We start from the raw sequence: 19,871 nt of genomic DNA on the forward strand, positions 1-19,871 counted from the left end.
AGACATCAGGTTTGACAAGGCTAAGCGCCAGGTCCTGCACTTGGGTCGGAACAGCCCCATGAAGGTTCCAGGCTTGGGGCAGAGTGGCTGGAAACTGCCCAGTGTGACAGCTGGCTGCAGAGGAGGCAGCATGTGGCCAAGAAGGCCAAGAGCAGTCTGGCCTGGCTCAGCTGTAGTGTGATCAGCAGAGCCATGGAAGTGGCTGTGACCATGGATTCAGCACTGCTGAGGTCACACCTTGATCATTGTGTCCGGTTTCAGGCCCCTCACCTCCACAAAGGCACTGAGGTGCTGGAGAAGGTGCAGAGAAGGGCAGTGAATCTGGTGAAGGGTCTGGAGGACAAGTCATGTGAAGAGCAGCAGAGGGAACTGGTGGTGTTAGGTGTGGAGAAAAGGAGGCTGAGAGGAGACCGTGCTCCCTATAACTCCCTGAAAGGTGGTTGGAGCTAGGTGGGTGTCAGTCACTTCTCCCAGATAACTTGCATGGTCTCCTCTCAGCCTCCTAGCCATGCTAGGTTGGATATTAGGAAAAAAATTGTTCAACTAAGGTTGTCAAACCCTGGAGCAGGGTGCTCAGGGAACTGCTGTAGGTCACCATCCCTGAGGGTGTTTAAGAGATGCATAGATGTGGTGCTGAGGGCTGTGGTTTAGTGGTGAACTTGGCAGTGCTGAGTAACCAGCTGGACCTTAAAGGGCTTTTCCAACCTGATAAGACTGTATGATTCTATGATCCTCTGAGTCTGTGCATACCTGCAGACATTCACACCATTCAGTGGTCAGAACAGAGCAGTATCAAGAAACTCTGTGCTTTGATAAACACCAGGTATTTGCAGATGAAGATTATTTAAGCTTTTGTTTTTTTATTAAACCTGAGATACAAGAAATTGAACAGAGAGTACATAAACACACACTTAACATTTTGGGAACTCTTTTCCACATAGAAATGTAGACACTCAAAAAAGCATGTTAATGACAAACTCATGAAAGAGGCAGTATTGGCATTTCTTTAACCTTAAAATAAATCCTGGGAAAAATGCAAGGGAGAAATAATGGGAAGGAAATGAGAAGTTTTTTTAATTGATCTTAAAAATACAATTTCAGTCTTTCTTCTTTCCCCTTCTTTTTTCATTTACACCCACCAAAATCAGAAGAGGCTGGGTTTTGCTTTCAAGATCCACATATATACGTACCCTAAAGGGAGGCTGTGAGGCACTCAGGACTTTTCATTCTGCTGTTACATATGCACAATATATATCTGTACAGCCTGGAGAAGAGAAAGTTCCACAAAAATCTTAGAGTAGCCTCCTAGTACCCTAAGGAGGCTACAGGAAAGCTGGGGAGGGACTGTTTACAAAGGATTGTAGTGATAGGATGAGAGGCAAGGGCTTTATGCTGGAAGAGGGGAGATTCAGATTGGATATTAGGAAGAAATTATTTCCATTGAGGGTGGTGAGACACTGGAACAGGTTGCCCTGAGAAGATGTGGATGTCACTTCTCTGGAAGTGTTCAAGGGCATGTTGGACGAGGCCTTGAGCAACTAGGTCTAGTGGAAGGTGTCCCTGCCCATGGTGGGGGGGTTAAAAATGATCTTTTAGCTCTTTTCCAACCCAAACCATTCTATAATTCTATGAATATCAAAGACACCAGAAAATGAACTCTCTCCCACTTTTATCTCACAAATCATGTCCCTTTTTAAAAAGAATTTGATTTTAAATCAGAACAACACTATGGACCCTGTGAACTTCTCAGTGCAATATCTTGCCTTCTGCTGAAAACCTTGATGACTGCAATAAATGCAACACAATCTGTTAGGAGACTTGACATAAAAAAACAAACAAACAAAAAAAACACTACACAAAGAAAAATTCCAGCCTCAACGTCTTTCATTCTGCTTTTTCTCTGAACTAGAGGTCAGCAACACCAGAAAGTTAGACCACAGCGTTCTTGTTCCAACTCATTTTACTTTCACATTTCTTCTTGACCTTTGGCATCACCTCTTCGTCTTAGTAAAAAATGATAAGATGAGAGAAAATAGCCTCAAGTTGTACCAATATTAGAAGAATTTTTTTGACTGAAAAGGTTCTCAAAGACTGAAACAGTCTGTCCAGGGAGGTGGTTGAATCCCCACCCCTGGAGGTGTTTCAAAGAGACAGTGATGTGGTGCTAAGGAACATGGTTTAGCACCAGCCTTGGTAGGGTTAGAAAATGGTTGGACTTCATGATCTTAAAGGTCTTTTCCAACCCAAACAATTTTGTTTCCTGTTCCCTTGTTTCATAATTTTAGGCAAGGTTGTTTTTTTCCTGCAACCCAGCTGTCAAAGAAGGTTAAGAGCTGGGATTTCTAACAGAGCACTGTGAAAGCAGCCAAGCTATCTCCAGCTTTGTGAGTGCCTTTAAATATGCAGAAACCAAACAAGAGCTGATTAAAATTCTGGGAAAACACCCCAGTGGTTGAATTTCAGGTAATGGGATTCGCTGGTGCTTATCTGGGATTCTCAGAAACTGCAGCAGCACTGCTCTTCCCCTGACTATATTCAATTGCAGTGCTTAAAATGCCGTGGGAAAGAAGATACCAAGGGCATTCCAAACACACTTATAGCCACCATAAATACTGTAGCACTTTGTCTGTCTGTGTTTTGTCTTCAGGCAGGCAAGACCATGCCTTCTGGCAGTAGCATCCGTTACGGCCTGCAAGTCATTTTGTCCTGAGATAGGTGAGCAAACATATTTGTTTATTTATTTAGAATCATAGAATAGAATCAGTCAGGGTTGGAAGGGACCACAAGGATCATCTAGTTCCAACCCCCCTGCCATGGGCAGGGACACCTCACAATACATCAGGCTGGCCAGAGCCTCATCCAGCCTGGCCTTAAACACCTCCAGGGATGGGACCTCAACCACCTCCCTGGATAACCCATTCCAGGCTCTCACCACTCTCATGGGGAAGAACTTCTTCCTCACGTCCAGCCTGAATCTCCCCACTTCCAGCTTTATTCCATTCCCCCTAGTCCTATCACTACCTGATATCCTAAAAAGTCCCTCCCCAGCTTTCTTGTAGCCCCTTTCAGATCCTGGAAGGCCACAAGAAGGTCACCTCGGAGCCTTCTCTTCTCCAGACTGAACAGCCCCAACTCTTTCAGTCTGTCCTCATAGGAGAGGGGCTCCAGCCCTCTGCTCATCCTGGTGGCCCTTCTCTGGACACCTTCCAGCATGTCCATATCCCTCTTGCAATTTAGTTAGTTATTTATTTATTCCTAGAGTTAAAGTCAGCAGACATTTGCTTTCCTATCCTTTTCCACCACCCTTGTATTACGTTTTCCTTATGACAGCTCAGCTGCCTATGACAAAAGGGAGGAACGACCTCCTGCACCAGTACAGCTGAGGGGCTGACCTGCTGGAAAGCAGCTCTGGGGAAAACGACCTGGGAGTTCTGGTGGACAACAAGATGCCCATGAGCAAACAATGTGCTCTTTTGGCCAGGAAGGACAGTGGTCTCCTGGGGTGCATCAAGAAGAGTGTGGCTGGCAGGTGTAGAGAGGTTGTCCTCTCCCTCAGCTCTGCCCTTGTGAGGCCACATCTGGAGTACTGGGTCCAGTTCCAAGAGGTTGGGTACAGAGGGTACAGAAAAATGCTACGAGGAAGATGAGGAGACTGGAACATCTCACTTACAAAAAAAAAAAAGGCTGAAGGACTTGGGGATTTTTAGCATAAAGAAGTCTGAGGGGGGAAAGCTGATCATGACTTAAATGGTAGATGGCACAAGGTTGGGGCCAGTCTTTTTCTTAGTGGTGCTCAATCACAGCACAAGAGGTAACGGAAACAAATGTGAACGTGAGAAGTTCCATCTAAACATGAGGAGGAACTTCTTTATTTTGAGGTTTGGTAGAGCACTGCACCAGGCTACCCAGAGAGCTGGTGGAGTCTCCATCTCTGGAGTCATTTGAAATCCACTTGAATGCTGTCCTGTCCAGCCTGCTCTGGGTGACCCTGCTCCTGCAGGGGGGTTGGGCTTGATGATATCCAGAGGTCCCTTCCAACCTTTATTGTTCTGTAGTATTTAACAGTAAGTAATAGAGCTTCTATAAGACAAACTCTTAACATCTGGAGTGGTGGGGTCACCTTCTTGACACATGCAGAAAAAGTTTTTAGGAGCTGTGGAGATCAAAACAATCTCTAGGAGATCAGGTAATAAAGTAAATCTTACACCAGTGCCCTACATTTCTCCTTTCTACAGATTCCATGTTGCTGGAGGGAGAAAACTAAGAGATGAGAACAATGTTAGAGCACATGACTCATTCTGCTGTCACTGGCACCCAAGCCATGGGCTGGCACACCGGTGATCACCTGCCTAGCAGCTTCATAGCAACTGCAGAAAGAATCCTGAAGCTGTAGACTGACACACTGCAGCACAAGGGTTTGCTGGGTGGTAACACTAACAGTTAAATTCCAGTGTCAGGGTGAGTATATTCATGAAATCCTAGAATGGTTTGGGTTGGAAGGGACCTTAAAGATCATCCAGTTCCAACCACCCTGCCATGGTGAGGGACACCTTCCACTAGACCAGGTTGCTCAAGGCCTCATCTAACCCAGCCTTGAATACCTCCACGGAGGGGGCATCCACAACTTCCCTGGGCACCCTGTTCCACTGTCTCACTGGAATGAATTTCTTCCTAACATCCAGTTTAAATCTTTGCTTTCCATCTTAAAGTTTTAACAACTTGTGCAGTGCAAAGGCTCAGGCACAGATCAGCCCCTGTCCAGATGCAAGCTAAAGCTTCTATCAAAAGCCTGTGTGTCTGCCTGTTAAAGCCCAAGTTATGCATTCAAATCTCTAGTTAAGTTCCTTGGTAGGAGCTGTCAGACATGGAGAGCGAAGACCACCCTAGAGCCTCCTAGTCCTGGCAGCAAGAGTAGCTGCAGGTAGCTGTCAATTTAGAAGCAGAAAGCATCAGTGTGTGCCTAGCTATGGACTCAGATGTCTAACTTCAGGCATTTCAAATTAGGACAGTTGCTGTGCACTAGCAGTGAGAGAGTTTATTTGTCTAGGTTGCAAAGTTTTCATGTGCCCTGCACACTGCTCTTCTCTTACTACTTTGTGTTCAGGAGTCAGAGTTCTAGCAGTCTGAAAGTGCTGGTAAGTAGATGGTTAGTTAAGCAAAACCATAGAATCATAGGATGGTTTGGGTTGAAAGGGACTTTAAAGATCATCTAGTTCCAACCCCTCCACTGTGGGCAGAGAGACACCTTCCACTGACCAGGTTGCTCAAGGCCTCATCCAGCCTGGGCTTGAACACCTCCAGGGAGAGGACATCTGCAACCTCCCTGGGCAACCTGTTCCAGTGTCTCACCACCTTCACTCTAAAGAATTTCTTCCTAACATCCTTGGAATGAATTAGTCCAGAAAGCTGACAACTCGCAATGACCATGAAAACTTGCTTGACACAGAGAGGACTGGACAATATTAGAAGTGTCAGGTGCAAAGAAGTCCTAGGGAGCTGCCAGCCAGATGGATAGATTCCTTGGACTGTAAGTACTCTGTGGAAAACACAAGTTTTGCACATCTGGGAAAAAAAAAAGGAGACTATAAGAACAGTGTGGTATGTTCATGTAGATCTAACCAGAGTGATTAAATCAAATCAACTTTTCAGAGAAGGAAATTTCATATAAGTATAGATGGAGCTTTAAATAAAATGGAAGTTGGAATGGTTGGAACTTCAGTGGGACTGGCACATCTCTCTTAAGAGGGAGACCTAAGGCTGGAGCAGACTGAGAGGGGATCTTCTCAGTGCTGATCAGTAGCTAAAGGGTTTAGAGGATGGGTGCCCAGTGATAGGACAAGAGGTATTGGGTACAAACTGGAACACAGGAAATTCCACCCAAAACATGAGGAAAAACTTTGGTATGAGAGTGCCCTAGGTGTGGAGCAGGCAGAGACGTTGTGCAATCTCCTTCTCTGGAGAGATTCCAAACCCACCTGGACACATTCCTGTACAAACAGCTCTGGGTGATGCTGCTCTAGCAGGGGGTTGAACTAGATGATCTCCAGAGATCCCTTCCAACCGCTAGCAGTCTATGATTCTGTGATAATAAATCAAAAAGAACTAACTAGAGTAAGTCTGTTGTTTCACTCAGGTTACTTTCTTCCACTGTAGCCTTTGTCTTTCATTTGTTTTTCACATGATGATTCCAAGATGACATCTTTTATCCAGGTCAGGGAGAATCCTATCAAGTACTATCAAAAGTCCTAGTAACACACGGATTATATACATCATATAGCTTCACTTTCCAAAGTCTGATGAAAGTATTATTAAGACATTGCAGAATGCATCTCAAGAGTGTATATGAGCAGTTATACTTCTGAAACAGGCTAGTTGCTAACAATGATTCACAGGTGAAAGCAACCAATGAAGTCCAAAGTCCAGCACAGGTGGTTATAATGTATTTCATCTACACAAATGTAGAAGGCCATCCTAAATCTATGCTGTTTTGTCTGTGGTGTAGGGCATAAAGTCAATTCTGTGCTGGGAAAAAAAAATTAAAACAATAAAATCAGCCACAGAAAAGACATAAGCATGTGGGTGGTGGTAGATCATCTGCTTCATACAAGAAAACTATGCTGATCTTAAAAGCCTCTTCTGACCAAAACAATGCTATGATTCTAAGATTAACAGTAAACAAGGATGTAGTATTCTAAGTCAAAATATGCTGCCTTCTGAAGCAGCAGGGTAAGAGGAATTGTGCTTATTTTCTTGTTACTCCTTGGTGACAGGAAGCCTAAAGTCACATCTGTTTGTGCTAGATGAAACAGCAATGCATGAAGGTGATGTGGCGACATTTGCCACTTTTCTTGCAGCTGTTGTCATGCAAGTTAGAATGGATCTCAGGCTCCCAGGTTTCTGCCTAGCTGACTATCAGTCAAAGATATTAACTGATCAACCTGCTGAGCTGTTAAATCCATCTGTAATTCGTAGTACATTATGCCACGGATGTGTAGTGTAGATATGAGGAGCGGCTTAGGGGATGTTTAGTCTGGAGTAAAGGAGGGTGAGGGGAGACCTTCTCAGTCTCTACAACTCACTGAAAGGAGGTTGGAGCCAGCAGGTGTTGGTCTGAAAAGAAGTCTCAGGTAACAAGTGATAGGAGGAGAGGAAATGGACTCACGTTGCACAAGGGAAAGTTTCAGGTGGAGATTAGGAAAAATATCTTCACTGAAAGAGCGGTCAAACATTCAACCAGGTTCCCCAGGGAAGTGGTGGAATCTCCTGGAGGTGTTCAGAAAACATGTAGCTGTGGTGCTGAGGGACATGGCTTAGGGGTGACTTTGCAGTACTGGTGGACACTAGGATCTTGAAGGTCTTTTCCAACCTTAATGGTGCTATAATTGCTCCAGGAATCGTTACTGGAAAATGTTAATCAGCTGAGTCTCTGCTAGGTTTCATAGAGTTCTTGTGAGGGGTTGTCAGATTAACAGATCTAGCCTAAACTATTATTTTTTTTCCCTGAAATAACATCCCCATACAGTAGTATTTGCAGTAGTTCAGGGACATTCTGAAACTAAGAGAATGTCAATGTGTCTAAAGCATCAAGTATGGATCTTGTGAATATTTAATAAATCAGAAAGTTATCCAATATTCATCCATGTGGTAGCTCATTACATTCATCAAACTTTTCCAGTCTTGTCACAGTGAAATATTTTGGTCAGGTCACTCTAGGTCTCATTATCAATATAGAAAATCATGAAGACATAATTAAATTTGGCTTAAAAGAAATGTGTTGGCATGGTCATTATAACATTCTCCATCATCTTTTAAAAGCATTTTTAATTAAGTTTTTAACTATGTTGATCAGAAAAAAAAAATTAATATTAAAAATTGGGTGGCTTTGGAAGTCAGATGAATCATAGAATTGTTTGGGTTGGAAAAGACCTCTAAGCTCATCGAGTCCAACCTTCAACCTAAGACCACCACAGCCATTAAACCATGTCCAAAGGGCACATGTCCACATGTTCCTTGGGGACATCCTCCTCCAGGGATGATGATTCCACCATCTCCCTGTGAAACATGCATAATTATTGTTTAATAACAATAGATTGGACATTTGGAGGAAGTTCTTTACTATGAAGGTGGTGAGACACTGGAACAGGTTGCCCAGAGAATTTGTGGACTCCTCATCCCTGAAAGTGTTTAAGACCAGTCTGGATGAGGCTTCAGCAACCTGGGCTGTAAAGAGACTGTAAAGATTATTTAGTTCAAACCCCTCTGCCATGGGCAGGGACACCTCCCAATGGCAGAGGGGTTTGAACTAAATAATCATTTACAGTCTCTTCCAAATCAAGCCAGTCTGTTATTCAATGAAGCTAAAAACTGCAAGAAAACAAAAATAAAAGTACTCCCTCAGTGGTGACTTCTGAGCCCCAGACACACTGGCTTGTACATAAAACTAGCAATCAGAGCAGATCACAAAAGTGTGGTTGCTAGCAGAATTAAAAACTTTAAGAAATGGGAAATATTTTATAGTCTGTTGACATTTAAATTGTAACTGACTTATTATCTTATACTTATTATCTTATATTAGATAACTGTCTTGTTATCTTATACTCATTATTCTCATTCTTGGCTTGCATGATATTTGTAATGAAAGATCTTCCTCTCAGACCAAATATGGAAGAATGTGGGGTATATGTCTCACAAATAAATAAATAAATTAATTAATAAATAGGGCCTATTTGCTTTTCAAATTCAACAGATCCTTGGCCATCTGTTGCTTATAACATTGATTTTCATTCCTCTTGGCATCATACCTGCTAAAGTCAGTTCATATTAATGTCAGAGATGATGCATAAAGAATACAAAATTGTACCTGCATTTCAGCTACTGAATCTCTGGAGGAAGGAATACAATCTAAAATGAGCAGATTCCTGAATTTACCTACAGAAGCTCCATCTTGTCTGTTTCATGGGTAGCCTTCTGTTTCTAGGTCTCTGAAGAGTTGAAGACTGAATTGATGTAGGAGGGGGACAGCAGGTGCTTGTTTTGAAGGTAAATTTTATACTATTATGGAGCTCATGGTCCAACGATCAGCATGCAAGTATACAAAGAGTGGGGGATGGCTGTGATGTACTGTGACAAAAAGCAAAGTGACATGATGATTGATGGGTGAGCCCAGTGGAGAAGCCAGTCAATACCAGTAAAATTCATGCAGTGTTCCTTTCAACCAGTTTGGCTGACACACCAGGGAAGCACAGCGGAAAGTTAACGTCTCAGCATCTGCCACTGCCACAAGCCCTTCAGTGACACCCATGGGTAAGGCAGCATTTGGTTTGTGTAGCTGATGACAAACCTGATGACAAACCTATCAGTCAGTTCTCAGCCATCACTGCCAGGATCCTCAGCATTGTTAGGAACAAATTCTTTACCATGGGGGAAGTGGATCACTGGAACACGTTGCCCAGGGAAGTGTCTGGGGCCCCCTTCCTGGAGGTATTTAAAGTGAGGCTCAACAGGGCTCTGGGCAACTTGATCTAGTTGAGGATGTCCCTGCTGACTGCAGAAAGGGTTGGACTAAATGACCTTCAAAGTTTCCTTCCAATCCAGACCATTCTATGATTCTATGATCAAAAGAAGTGTGACCAGCAGGATGAAGGAGGTGATTCTCCCTCTCTACTGCCCGCTTGTGAGACCCCACCTGGAGCACTGCATCCAGTTCTGGTGCCCCCAGCATGAGAGGGACATGGAACTGCTGGAGTGGGTCCAGAGGAGAGCCATGAAGATGATCAGAGGGCTAGAGAACCTCCCCCATGGTGACAGGCTGAGAGAATTGGGGCTGTTCAGCCTGGAGAAGAGAAGCCTCTGGGAGACCTTAGAGTATCCTTCCAGTACCTGAAAGGGGCTAGAGGAGAGCTGGGGAGGGACTTTTTACAAGGGCTTGTAGTGGCAGGATGAAGGACAATGGCTGTAGGCTTGAGGAGGGTAGTTTAGACTGTATTAGGAAGAAATTCTTTCCAGTGAGGGTGGTGTGACACTGGAACAGGGAAGCTGTGGATGCCCCCTCCCTGGAGGTGTTCAAGGCCATGTTGGACAGGGCCTTGAGCAACCTGGTCTAGTGGAAAGTATCTCTGCTCATGGCAGGGAGTTGGAACTAGATGATCATTAAGGTCCCTTCCAACCCAAACCATTCTGTGAATCTTGCAAAGACAAAGAAACTCACACAGTAGCAGGCTCTCATCCTAGCACATTAAACATGCACTGACCTGGTTTACTTTACTCTGTGAATGTCAAGATGCTGTTCTTCAGTCACTGGTTGGTGCAGCAGAATTGACACAACACAGTTTCTCTATGTAGTAGCCCTATTTATCCCCTTCTCTCTCTCTACTTGTCACTGTGCACCAACCTCTCCACAATTCAGCTGTTTCTCTTCTCAACATGAAATCAAGCTGATGCATAATAACATCAGAAATTAAATTCTACATAATGCTGTAGAAGTGAAAACAGCAGAAACCCAAGGCAAACAAATCTAGCAGCAACAAGCAAGGCACCTACCTTAATTCAAGCCTCCCTTACATTTTCTTCTTTATTGGGATTGATTAATTTAGAATCATAGAATTGTTAGGGTTGGAAAGGACCTCAAGGATCATCCAGTTCCAACCTCCTGCCATGGACAGGGACACCTCACACTAGATCAGGTTGCCCAGAGCCACATCCAGCCTACCCTTAAAAACTTAGAAACTAACTCCAGTTTCAGGAAAGCCACCAGAAGAAACTCTCCCTGTCTGCCAAAAGAGAATCTAGCCCGCTGGTTTTCCATCTTTTTTCTTTCATGCTAGCTAAGCCTGAATCTAATCATGTATCATATATTAGCCAGCAGGTCAAGGGAAGTTCTCCTCCCTGTCTGCTCTGCCCTAGTGAGACCACACAGCTGGTCTGTTGTGTCCAGATCTGGTCTCCCCAGTTCAGGAGGCACAGAGATGTACTACTGGGTGTCCAGTTGAGGGTATGAAGATGATGAAGGGACTGGAACACCTGATGAGGAAATGTTGGGAGCCCTGAGGCTATTTAGTCTGAAGAAGAGCAGACTGAGAGGGGATCTTATTAATGTTTATAAGTATCTGAGGAGAGGGTGTAAAAAAGAAGAGGCCAGTTTCTTCTCAGTGGTGTCCTGTGAGGGGAAAAACAGGCACAAACCGGAACACAGGAAGTTCCACCTCGACATAAGGAAAAACCTCTTTACTCTGAGGGTACTGGAGCCCTGGAGCAGGTTGCCCAGAGAGATTGTGGAGTTTCTTTCTTCCAGAGACTTTCAAGACCTGCCTGGAAGTGTTTCTGTGTGACCTGTCCTAGGGGATCCTGCTTTGGCAGGGGGGTTGGCCTTGATGATGTCCAGAAGTCCCTTCCAACTGCTACCATCCCATGATTCTAAGATAACAGCAAAAGAGCAAAACATGAGACTGTTATTTTCACAGGGGATGAGAACTCTCCATGTCTTCAATAACCCTCTGAGTTAGATGAAGTGCATCAAAAACACCCTTGAAATGGCTTTTCTGGGATAAAACAACAGGAGTTCTCACTCTCAGAATCATAAAAACTCCCAGAGTCATCAAATTCAGACCAAGACATTGACTGTGTGCATGGAATTGAAGATGGTCTCTTTTTCCTAGGTTACATTTTTGTCAACCTCCCACTGACTAATAGCCTCCAGCATGGAGCTTTGACAGCACTTTAAAACCTTGTCCATTGTTTTCATACTTACTTTCAGAATCGGATGCTATAATTTTCCCTCTAAAGGTCACATCTGTGAATGAAACTTGTTTGGGCAGAGACTCAGAAGATAAGGGTACAGAAGAGTGTATTCCAAGTTGTCTGGCTGAGATAAAATAAAGAGCAAAGAAGTTCTTCCTGGCCTCTAAACATGTTATGGCAGAAAACTTCTAAGATATGCCCCATAAGTGTGAAATCTTGGAACAAACAGAATGTATTCAGCTGATGATTATGGACTTTCAAGACTCCTACTGAGGTCACAAAACATTTTGTGGTAGAGCTGGTTGTGGAGTCTCCTCTGGAGACTTTCAAGCCCCATCTGGATGTGTTCCTGTGTGACCTGTGCTAGATCCTATGGTCCTGCTCTGGCAGGGGGCTTGGACTCAGTGACCTTTGGAGGTCCCTTCCAACCCCTAACATCCTGTGATCCTGTGAACAAAAGGATGCTCTAAACTCAGTAACTGGTTGAGGAAGAAAGGTGTGACTATAAATTAACCTGCTGGGTTCCGTGCTGAGACAGGGGAACAGGTTGCCCAGAGAGGTCGTGGATGCTTCCCCTTCCTCTTTAGAGGTGTTCAAGCTCAGGTTTCATGAGGCCTTGAGCAACCTGGTCTAGTACAAGCTGTCCCTACTCATGGCAGAGGGGTTGGAACTAGATGATCTTTAAGGTGTCTTCCAACCTAAACCACTCTATGAATTCAATGAATCTTCACAGAATCATAGAATCAGTCAGGGCTGGAAGGGACCACAAGGATCATCTACACCTCACACTACATCAGGCTGGCCAGAGCCTCATCCAGCCTGGCCTTAAACACCTCCAGGGATGGGGCCTCAACCACCTCCCTGGACAACCCATTCCAGGCTCTCACCACTCTCATGGGGAAGAACTTCTTCCTCACATCCAGCCTGAATCTCCCCACTTCCAGCTTTATTCCATTCCCTCTAGTCCTATCACTACCTGATAGCCTAAAAAGTCCCTCCCCAGCTTTCTTGTAGCCCCCTTCAGATCCTGGAAGGCCACAATAAGGTCACCTCGGAGCCTTCTCTTCTGCAGACTGAACAGCCCCAACTCTTTCAGTCTCTCCTCATAGGAGAGGGGCTCCAGCCATCTGATCATCCTGGTGGCCCTTCTCTGGACACCTTCCAGCATGTCCATATCCCTCTTGTAATAGGGGCTCCAGAACTGGATGCAGTACTGCAGGTGGGGTCTCACCAGAGCTGAGTAGAGGGGGAGAATCACCTCCCTTGACCTGCTGGCCACATTTCTGATGCAGCCCAGGATCTGGTTGGCTTTCTGGGCTGCAGGTGCACTTTGACAGCTCATGTTGAGTTTCTCCTCCACCAGCACCCCCAAGTCCCTCTCCTCAGGGCTACTTTCAAGCCAATCACTCTCTGTAGGGCTGAGTTTAGTTTTTTTCCAAACATTCCTGCCTTGGTCCAAAGCAAAAAGAGCTAATTTCAAGTGTTTGTAAAGCATTTAAAAATTAAGAGATGTCAGTATTGCCTCTGCTGTCAGAACACGACAGGACAGTGGTTAAAGCAGGAAACCATACCACAGAACAAGCTACAGTTTGTGGGGCTTACCTTCCTGCGATGGGATGGCACAATGAAATATGTTTCAATATTGTGTTTCTTCAAGAAACTATTCCTTTCATGCCCATATCCTGGTTCTACCTCGTAGTCCCCATTTAGGCACTCTAAGGTGGTCTTTGTAATGTGAACTTTCCTAGAAAGAAAGAAAGTCAAGGTTTTTATTCAAAGCAAAGACACATAATGCCCACCTTGCTACTGAAATACACTCCTGTGAAGAAGGTCATAAAGTGGACAAATTTGGTGCAAGCCCACATTTTTTTTTCCTCCAAACAAATCAGTTTCTTTTGTTGTTTTAGCCAAACAGAGCACAGCCATATTTCTACTGCACATGTTTTCTAAACTTGGTCAGTGTGAGCAAAGAGGTAACAACTGACTACCCAAACACTTGCACATCTCTTGATTTGTAGGTCAGACTCACCAGTGGTGCTCCCCAGGGATCAGTGCTGGGGCCAGTTCTCTTTAATATCTTTATGAATGACCTGGATGAGGGGATCGAGGCACCCTCAGTAAGTTTGCAGGTGAGACTAAGCTGGGAGGAAATGTTGATCTGCTGCTGAAGGCTCTACAGAGGGATCTGGACAGACTGGATTGATGGGGTGAGGACAGTTGTATGAGATTCAACAAGGTCAAGTACTGGGTCCTAAACCTGGGTCACAGCCACCCCACGAACACTGCAGGCTCAAGACAGAGTGGCTGGAAACTGCTCAGTAGAGAAAGACCCAAGGGTGCTGGTTGACAATCCTCTGAACATGAGCCAGGATGGATCAGCATGGCCTGGATCAGCAATAGTGTGTGGCCAGCATGACCAGGGAATTGATTGTCCCACTGGACTCATCACTGGTGAGACCATACTTTGAGTCCTGTGTTCAATTTTGGGGCCTCACTCCAAGAAATACACTCAGATGCTGGAGCAGGTGCAGAGATAGGCAATGAATCTGGTGAAGGGTGTGGAGAACAGGTCTGGTGAGGAGAAGCTGAAGGAGCTGGGGTTGCTTAGTGTGGAGAAAAGGAGGCTGAGGGGAGACCATCTGGCTCTCTACAGCTCCCTGAAAGGAGACTGGAGTGAAGTAGTGGTTGATCTCTTCTCCCTACTAACAAGTGACAGGACAAGAGGAAATGGCCTCAAGTTGCATCAAAGGAGGTTTAAATTGGAGTTTGGAAGAAACTTCCTCACTGAAAGTGTTGGCAACCAGTGGAGCAAGGTCCCCATGGAAGTGGCTAAATTTCCATTCCCAGAGACGTTTCAAAGAGGCAGAGATGTGGTGCTGAGGGACCAGCACCAAACTTGATAGAATTAGGGAATGGTTGCACTTGATAACTTTAAAGGTCTTTTCCAACCATAATTTTTGTAGCATCCTCTACATCATGCAGCTTTCAGAAGTGTTTATCACACTGCCTGCTTGGAAAAGCATCCTGTTATTTGAAACTTGTGACTTCACACTCCAAATCCCTCCTATACATGGAGGAGAAACTTCTTTTTCTCTTCCCCTTTGCATCTCTGACTTTCTAATTCACTTTGGTTTGGTAGCACTTTCTAATTCACTTTGGTTTGGTAGCACTTTCTAATTCACTTTGGTTTGGTAGCACAGCTATTCATGAGCCGTCTTATCCCAAAAACTTCTCTTCATGTTTTCTCCCCAAAGACCCCTTATATTTGAAATATTTTCACAGAAGATATTTGAAAATATATTAGTGCTTTCCACTATCAAACATACACTGAAATTGTTTTGACTGGAAAGCCTTAAGGTACATTTCGGCTGAGTCCGAGGCTGTCCAGGAATACTTAAAATTCCAGGACATGCCACACGGGTTAGCTGTAGAGGTTTATGTGCTAGCAGATCATTTTCACACACCCCATCAATGCCTGAGTGCATAAACAAGCAGTTTTTTTTCCTATAGCACACCACCAGTGATGAAAATCTTGCCATGTCAAAGGAGTAAGACACACACTCCCCAAATGTGTAGAGGAGCAAGGGTAAAATTTTCTTCCAATTAGTCATTAGAGGGTTTTACTCTGGAAGTCTAACATTCCAATGTTCCTAGCATTGCCTCCATCATATTCTTTATATTTGACAGTTTCTTCTGAGGGTTTTGTTTGGAAATGTTTTGCTTCTAATCTAACCTCTTACTAAGATAAGCAGCAAGATAATTTGGAGAACTCCACAGGATAAATCACATAATACCTTGATTGCTCTTACCAAACACAACCCTTCTTACTGAAAGCAGCTACGTTGTAAATGCTGCAAAGAACAAAAATTCTTCACTCTCCTGGTCTGAGCAGGACCAGCACTGATTCTGCTCAGTGCTGTGAGTTCCCAGCTCAGTCTCTGCTCAGGAGCAGTGCTTTCTGCAGCTCAGGGCAGGTTTGCACAGACAGTGGATGCTGCTAGCAGTGACAATGCTGATAGAGTGAGCACAAAGGGTTGGATTGAAGACCAGGGGCACTGCTACATCTGTGCCACCTGGGGCACTCATTTAGTGGCCAGCACAGTCCTGACCCTTAACATTCACCCATACAGGTTTCTCTTTTTTTTCTTTGACTTTTTTCTCAGACTTACCCAGGCAGTCCTCCAGCCTCCATTACATTAGCTAAAGTCACATCATTTGACCAAACATCATATTGCCATTTTCGGAGACCCAGGACCCCACAAAGCACCCTTCCTGTATGCAATCCAACTCTCATGTTGAGATCAACCTCTGTGGCTTCGGCAACAGACCTGGAAGAGACAGCATCAGAGTATTAGCTGTTAGACTATGATGTTGCTCTTGATTTCCTTTTTCTCTCCCTCCACCAAAGTCATCATGGATATATGTGACTGAACAACAGGATCTTTTAAAAGTCTTCGATGATATACTCAGGCATTGGACTTTTCCTTCATGCTTTCAAAACAACTGTAATTCCAAAGAAATAATTTTCTTGGTCACAATTGGATCAAAATTTCAGTATTTCTAAACTTCTTGACCTAATAGAATCATAGAATCATAGAATCATTCAGGGTTGGAAGGGACCACAAGGATCATCCAGTTCCAACCCCCCTGCCATGGGCAGGGACACCTCACACTACATCAGGCTGGCCAGAGCCTCATCCAGCCTGGCCTTAAACACCTCCAGGGATGGGGCCTCAACCACCTCCCTGGACAACCCATTCCAGGCTCTCACCACTCTCATGGGGAAGAACTTCTTCCTCACATGCAGCCTGAATCTCCCCACTTCCAGCTTTATTCCATTCCCCCTAGTCCTATCACTACCTGACAGCCTAAAAAGTCCTTCCCCAGCTTTCTTGTAGCCCCCTTCAGATCCTGGAAGGCCACAAGAAGGTCACCTCGGAGCCTTCTCTTCTCCAGACTGAACAGCCCCAACTCTTTCAGTCTGTCCTCATAGGAGAGGTGCTCCAGCCCTCTGATCATCCTGGTGGCCCTTCTCTGGACACCTTCCAGCATGTCCATATCCCTCTTGTAATAGGGGCTCCAGAACTGGATGCAGTACTGCAGGTGGGGTCTCACCAGAGCTGAGTAGAGGGGGAGAATCACCTCCCTTGACCTGCTGGCCACACTTCTCTTGATGCAGCCCAGGATCTGGTTGGCTTTCTGGGCTGCAAGTGCACACTGACAGCTCATGTTGAGCTTCTCATCCACCAGCACCCCCAAGTCCCTCTCCTCAGGGCTGCTTTCCAGCCAGTCACTGCCCAGCCTGTATTTGTGCTTGGGATTGCCTAGACCCAGATGCAGGACTTTGCACTTGGTCTTGTTGAACCTCCTGAGGTTGGCTTGTGCCCACCTCTCCAGCCTGTCCAGGTCCCTCTGGATGGATCCCTTCCCTCCAGCCTGTCTGCTGCACCACACAGCTTGGTGTCATCAGCAAACTTGCTGAGGGGACGCTCAATGCCACTGTCCATGGCACCAACAAAGATGTTGAACATCTTCAAAGATGTTGAACGTGTACATTTTCCAGTTTCCAAGAAACCCCAAGCAAAGCTATTTTTCATTATGTGAAAGAACAGAAAAAAGAAAGCAAATGCATCAAATGGCTTTGTCACAAAACTTCCCTCTGACTATAAATTTTAGATTCAGTTTGCCACTTTTGCAATATTTACTATCGCAGTCCTACAGCAACAAATATTTTACAGAGAGGTAAACAATAAAGTTTCTGACTGTAACTCAAAGAACTCAGAGACAGCCTGGGTTGAATCCTGTACTTTCATGTTTATCTTGCCTCTCACACAATATTTATTTTGTCCTAAATGTGCCTGTCTCCCAGTGCATGTTTATTTCAGCAGGATGACAAGTGACCACAATATGATTGTACAAATCATAAGAAGGTTTTGTGGAAACTGTTTTAGGAGGCTTATTTTTAACCTGATATCTAAGTAAGCAAACATGCTTTAATTTTCCATTATTCCAGATGGCTTTCAACTCAGTGTTAACATGGCCTTCCTGCTTGCTTCCTTTTACTGAAAAATCTGTTAATATTTCTCCTTATCCTCACCTGAGGTTTACTGGTTGGTGCATTTTTCTCTCTTTTATTCTTTTTTCATCTCCCCCTGTCCCATTCAGTCTTACAAAAAACACAGGCAGCCTGAATTAGATCATGAAGGAGTTCAGTATTAAACACTAAGGGCAAGATTAGTCTCATGAGTACAACAAAAACCTGAACCACTCAAGACTGCATTTGATTGCTCTCCTTTTTTTACCACAGTTTGTTGTGACTCAGTGTAATTTTATCAACTTTCAGTTCTCCATCTGTAATATCAAGATAATATTTTATTTTCCCTGATCTTTTTGTTTGCAGTGGCTTGAGTTCAAGGTAATAGTGTAAAAGATCTAATTTGCAATTAAAACAATATAAAATAATCTGGGAAAAGAGCATCCTATGCACCCTAACTCTTTGGCTCTGTGCAGCATGGAAGGTTAACAGTAATTTTAAAGATGTTACCGTCTCATTTGTGTCATCACTGTTTAGATTTCTGAAGTTCTACTAAGTTCACCATTTCATTAAAATCCCCCTTGAATGACAAGCTGCTGCCTACACTATTCCTGATCCAAGCCAGGATGCTATTTGCCTTCCTGGCCACCTGAGCATCCCTTGGCTCATATTCAGCCAGTGATCAACCAGCACCCTGACATCCTTTCCCCACCGAGCAGCCACTCTGCCCCAAGTGTGTAATGTTGTATGGGGTCATTGTGGCTGAAATGCAGCACTCAACACTTGTCCTTCCTGAATCTCATGCTGTTGATCTCAGCCCATAGATCCTGCCTGTCCAGGTCTCTCTGCAGAGCCTCCCTGCCCTCCAGCAGATTGACACAGCCACCCAAACTGCTGTCATCTGAAGACTGACTGAGGCTCCAGTTGATCTCCTCATCCTAATCACTGATGTTAAACAGAGCTGGCCCCACTTCTGGCTGTAAATTTTCCTTGATCTTCACTGACCAATGTATTTTTTAAAATATTATTCAGCTACATTGGATTTAGCAAAGAGGTCTTTAGGAGGATGATTTCAGGAGGAGTCCCTGTATTTGGTTTTTGCCTGGTTGCATTGTTTAAATCTAATTAACAGAAAGGGCAGCAAAGGTTAAGATATGGGGTGAGCAGCACAAGACAGCTGGCCTCAATGTAAGTAAGGACTTCTTCAGCCATGAAGTGCTGGAGTGTGTACTGTGTCAGCCATTACTAATGTGAGTAACAGGGAGATCTCGTTTGTTCCCATAAGGAATCCAAGCATACCACATTTTTTCAGTCATGTTTTATGCAACAGCACAGAAAAGCTTATGCACAGCTTTCTGAAAGATTAAATATTTCCTTGTTCTATTTCTACTCAGGGCAAGTCAGCTTTCCTTTATTCAGCATCTATTCCTAGTCAAGCCTCAAAAATGACTCCAGGGAATCCTAAAAGGACTTGAGCTTTGCTGTGCACAGTCTGCTTGGCAAAGCCTTGAGGAAATTAGAGGAGCTAATAATATAAGCCACCTAGAGGTAACTAAACCTTATGTCTTCACCTGTGCATATTTATTGTATCATTAACAGACAGACCTTATACCAAGACCAAACCCTGCAAGCCACAGCCCTTCAGGATTAAGCCCTGATTACTTATCTGCATTCTCCTGCAGAACCTAGGTAATTATCTTCATTGGTGAACCTGCAAGCCTGCGAGTTTTGCAAATAAATGGGTTTGGTTTGGTTTGTGTTGCATTTTGTTGTGGGTTTTTCTGTTTGTTTGTTTTGCAAGGGAGGGTTACTTGTTCATTTTGTTGTTGTTGTTGTTTGTTTGTTTTCATTTAAAACAGTATACAAAACTCCAGACTAAATTTATGAAGACAGAGGAAACTCAGACATTAATAAAGACCACTCCAAACCTCTGCCAGTATTTTGTTTCAAGTGGCTGGATGGAGAGAGGAAAATTTCAGCTGCTTTCAGACATTTGAATAGCTTAGCAAAAAAAGGAAATTAAAAGAAATGAGCAAAGAGATAGAACATGGCTGATCACACTCCTTATTAAATAAGCTGGGCTGTCTCTTATACCAATGAG

At 44.2% G+C, this 19,871-nt stretch overlaps 1 protein-coding gene across 1 annotated transcript in view; it reads right to left on the reverse strand.

Annotated features, from left to right (window-relative positions):
* The window catches only part of ADCY1 (adenylate cyclase 1), a 156,485-nt gene that overhangs the window by 38,321 nt on the left and 98,293 nt on the right, over nt 1-19,871 (reverse strand). Inside the window, exons 6-7 of the mRNA XM_054384976.1 lie at nt 15,906-16,064; nt 13,339-13,480 (exon numbers count right to left, since the gene is read on the reverse strand). Of these exons, the coding sequence (XP_054240951.1) occupies nt 13,339-13,480; nt 15,906-16,064 (301 nt within the window). The remainder of the gene's footprint in view (nt 1-13,338; nt 13,481-15,905; nt 16,065-19,871) is intronic.

This window comes from Indicator indicator, chromosome 11, assembly GCF_027791375.1.
Source record: "Indicator indicator isolate 239-I01 chromosome 11, UM_Iind_1.1, whole genome shotgun sequence".
In the NCBI taxonomy this organism is placed as follows: domain Eukaryota; kingdom Metazoa; phylum Chordata; class Aves; order Piciformes; family Indicatoridae; genus Indicator; species Indicator indicator.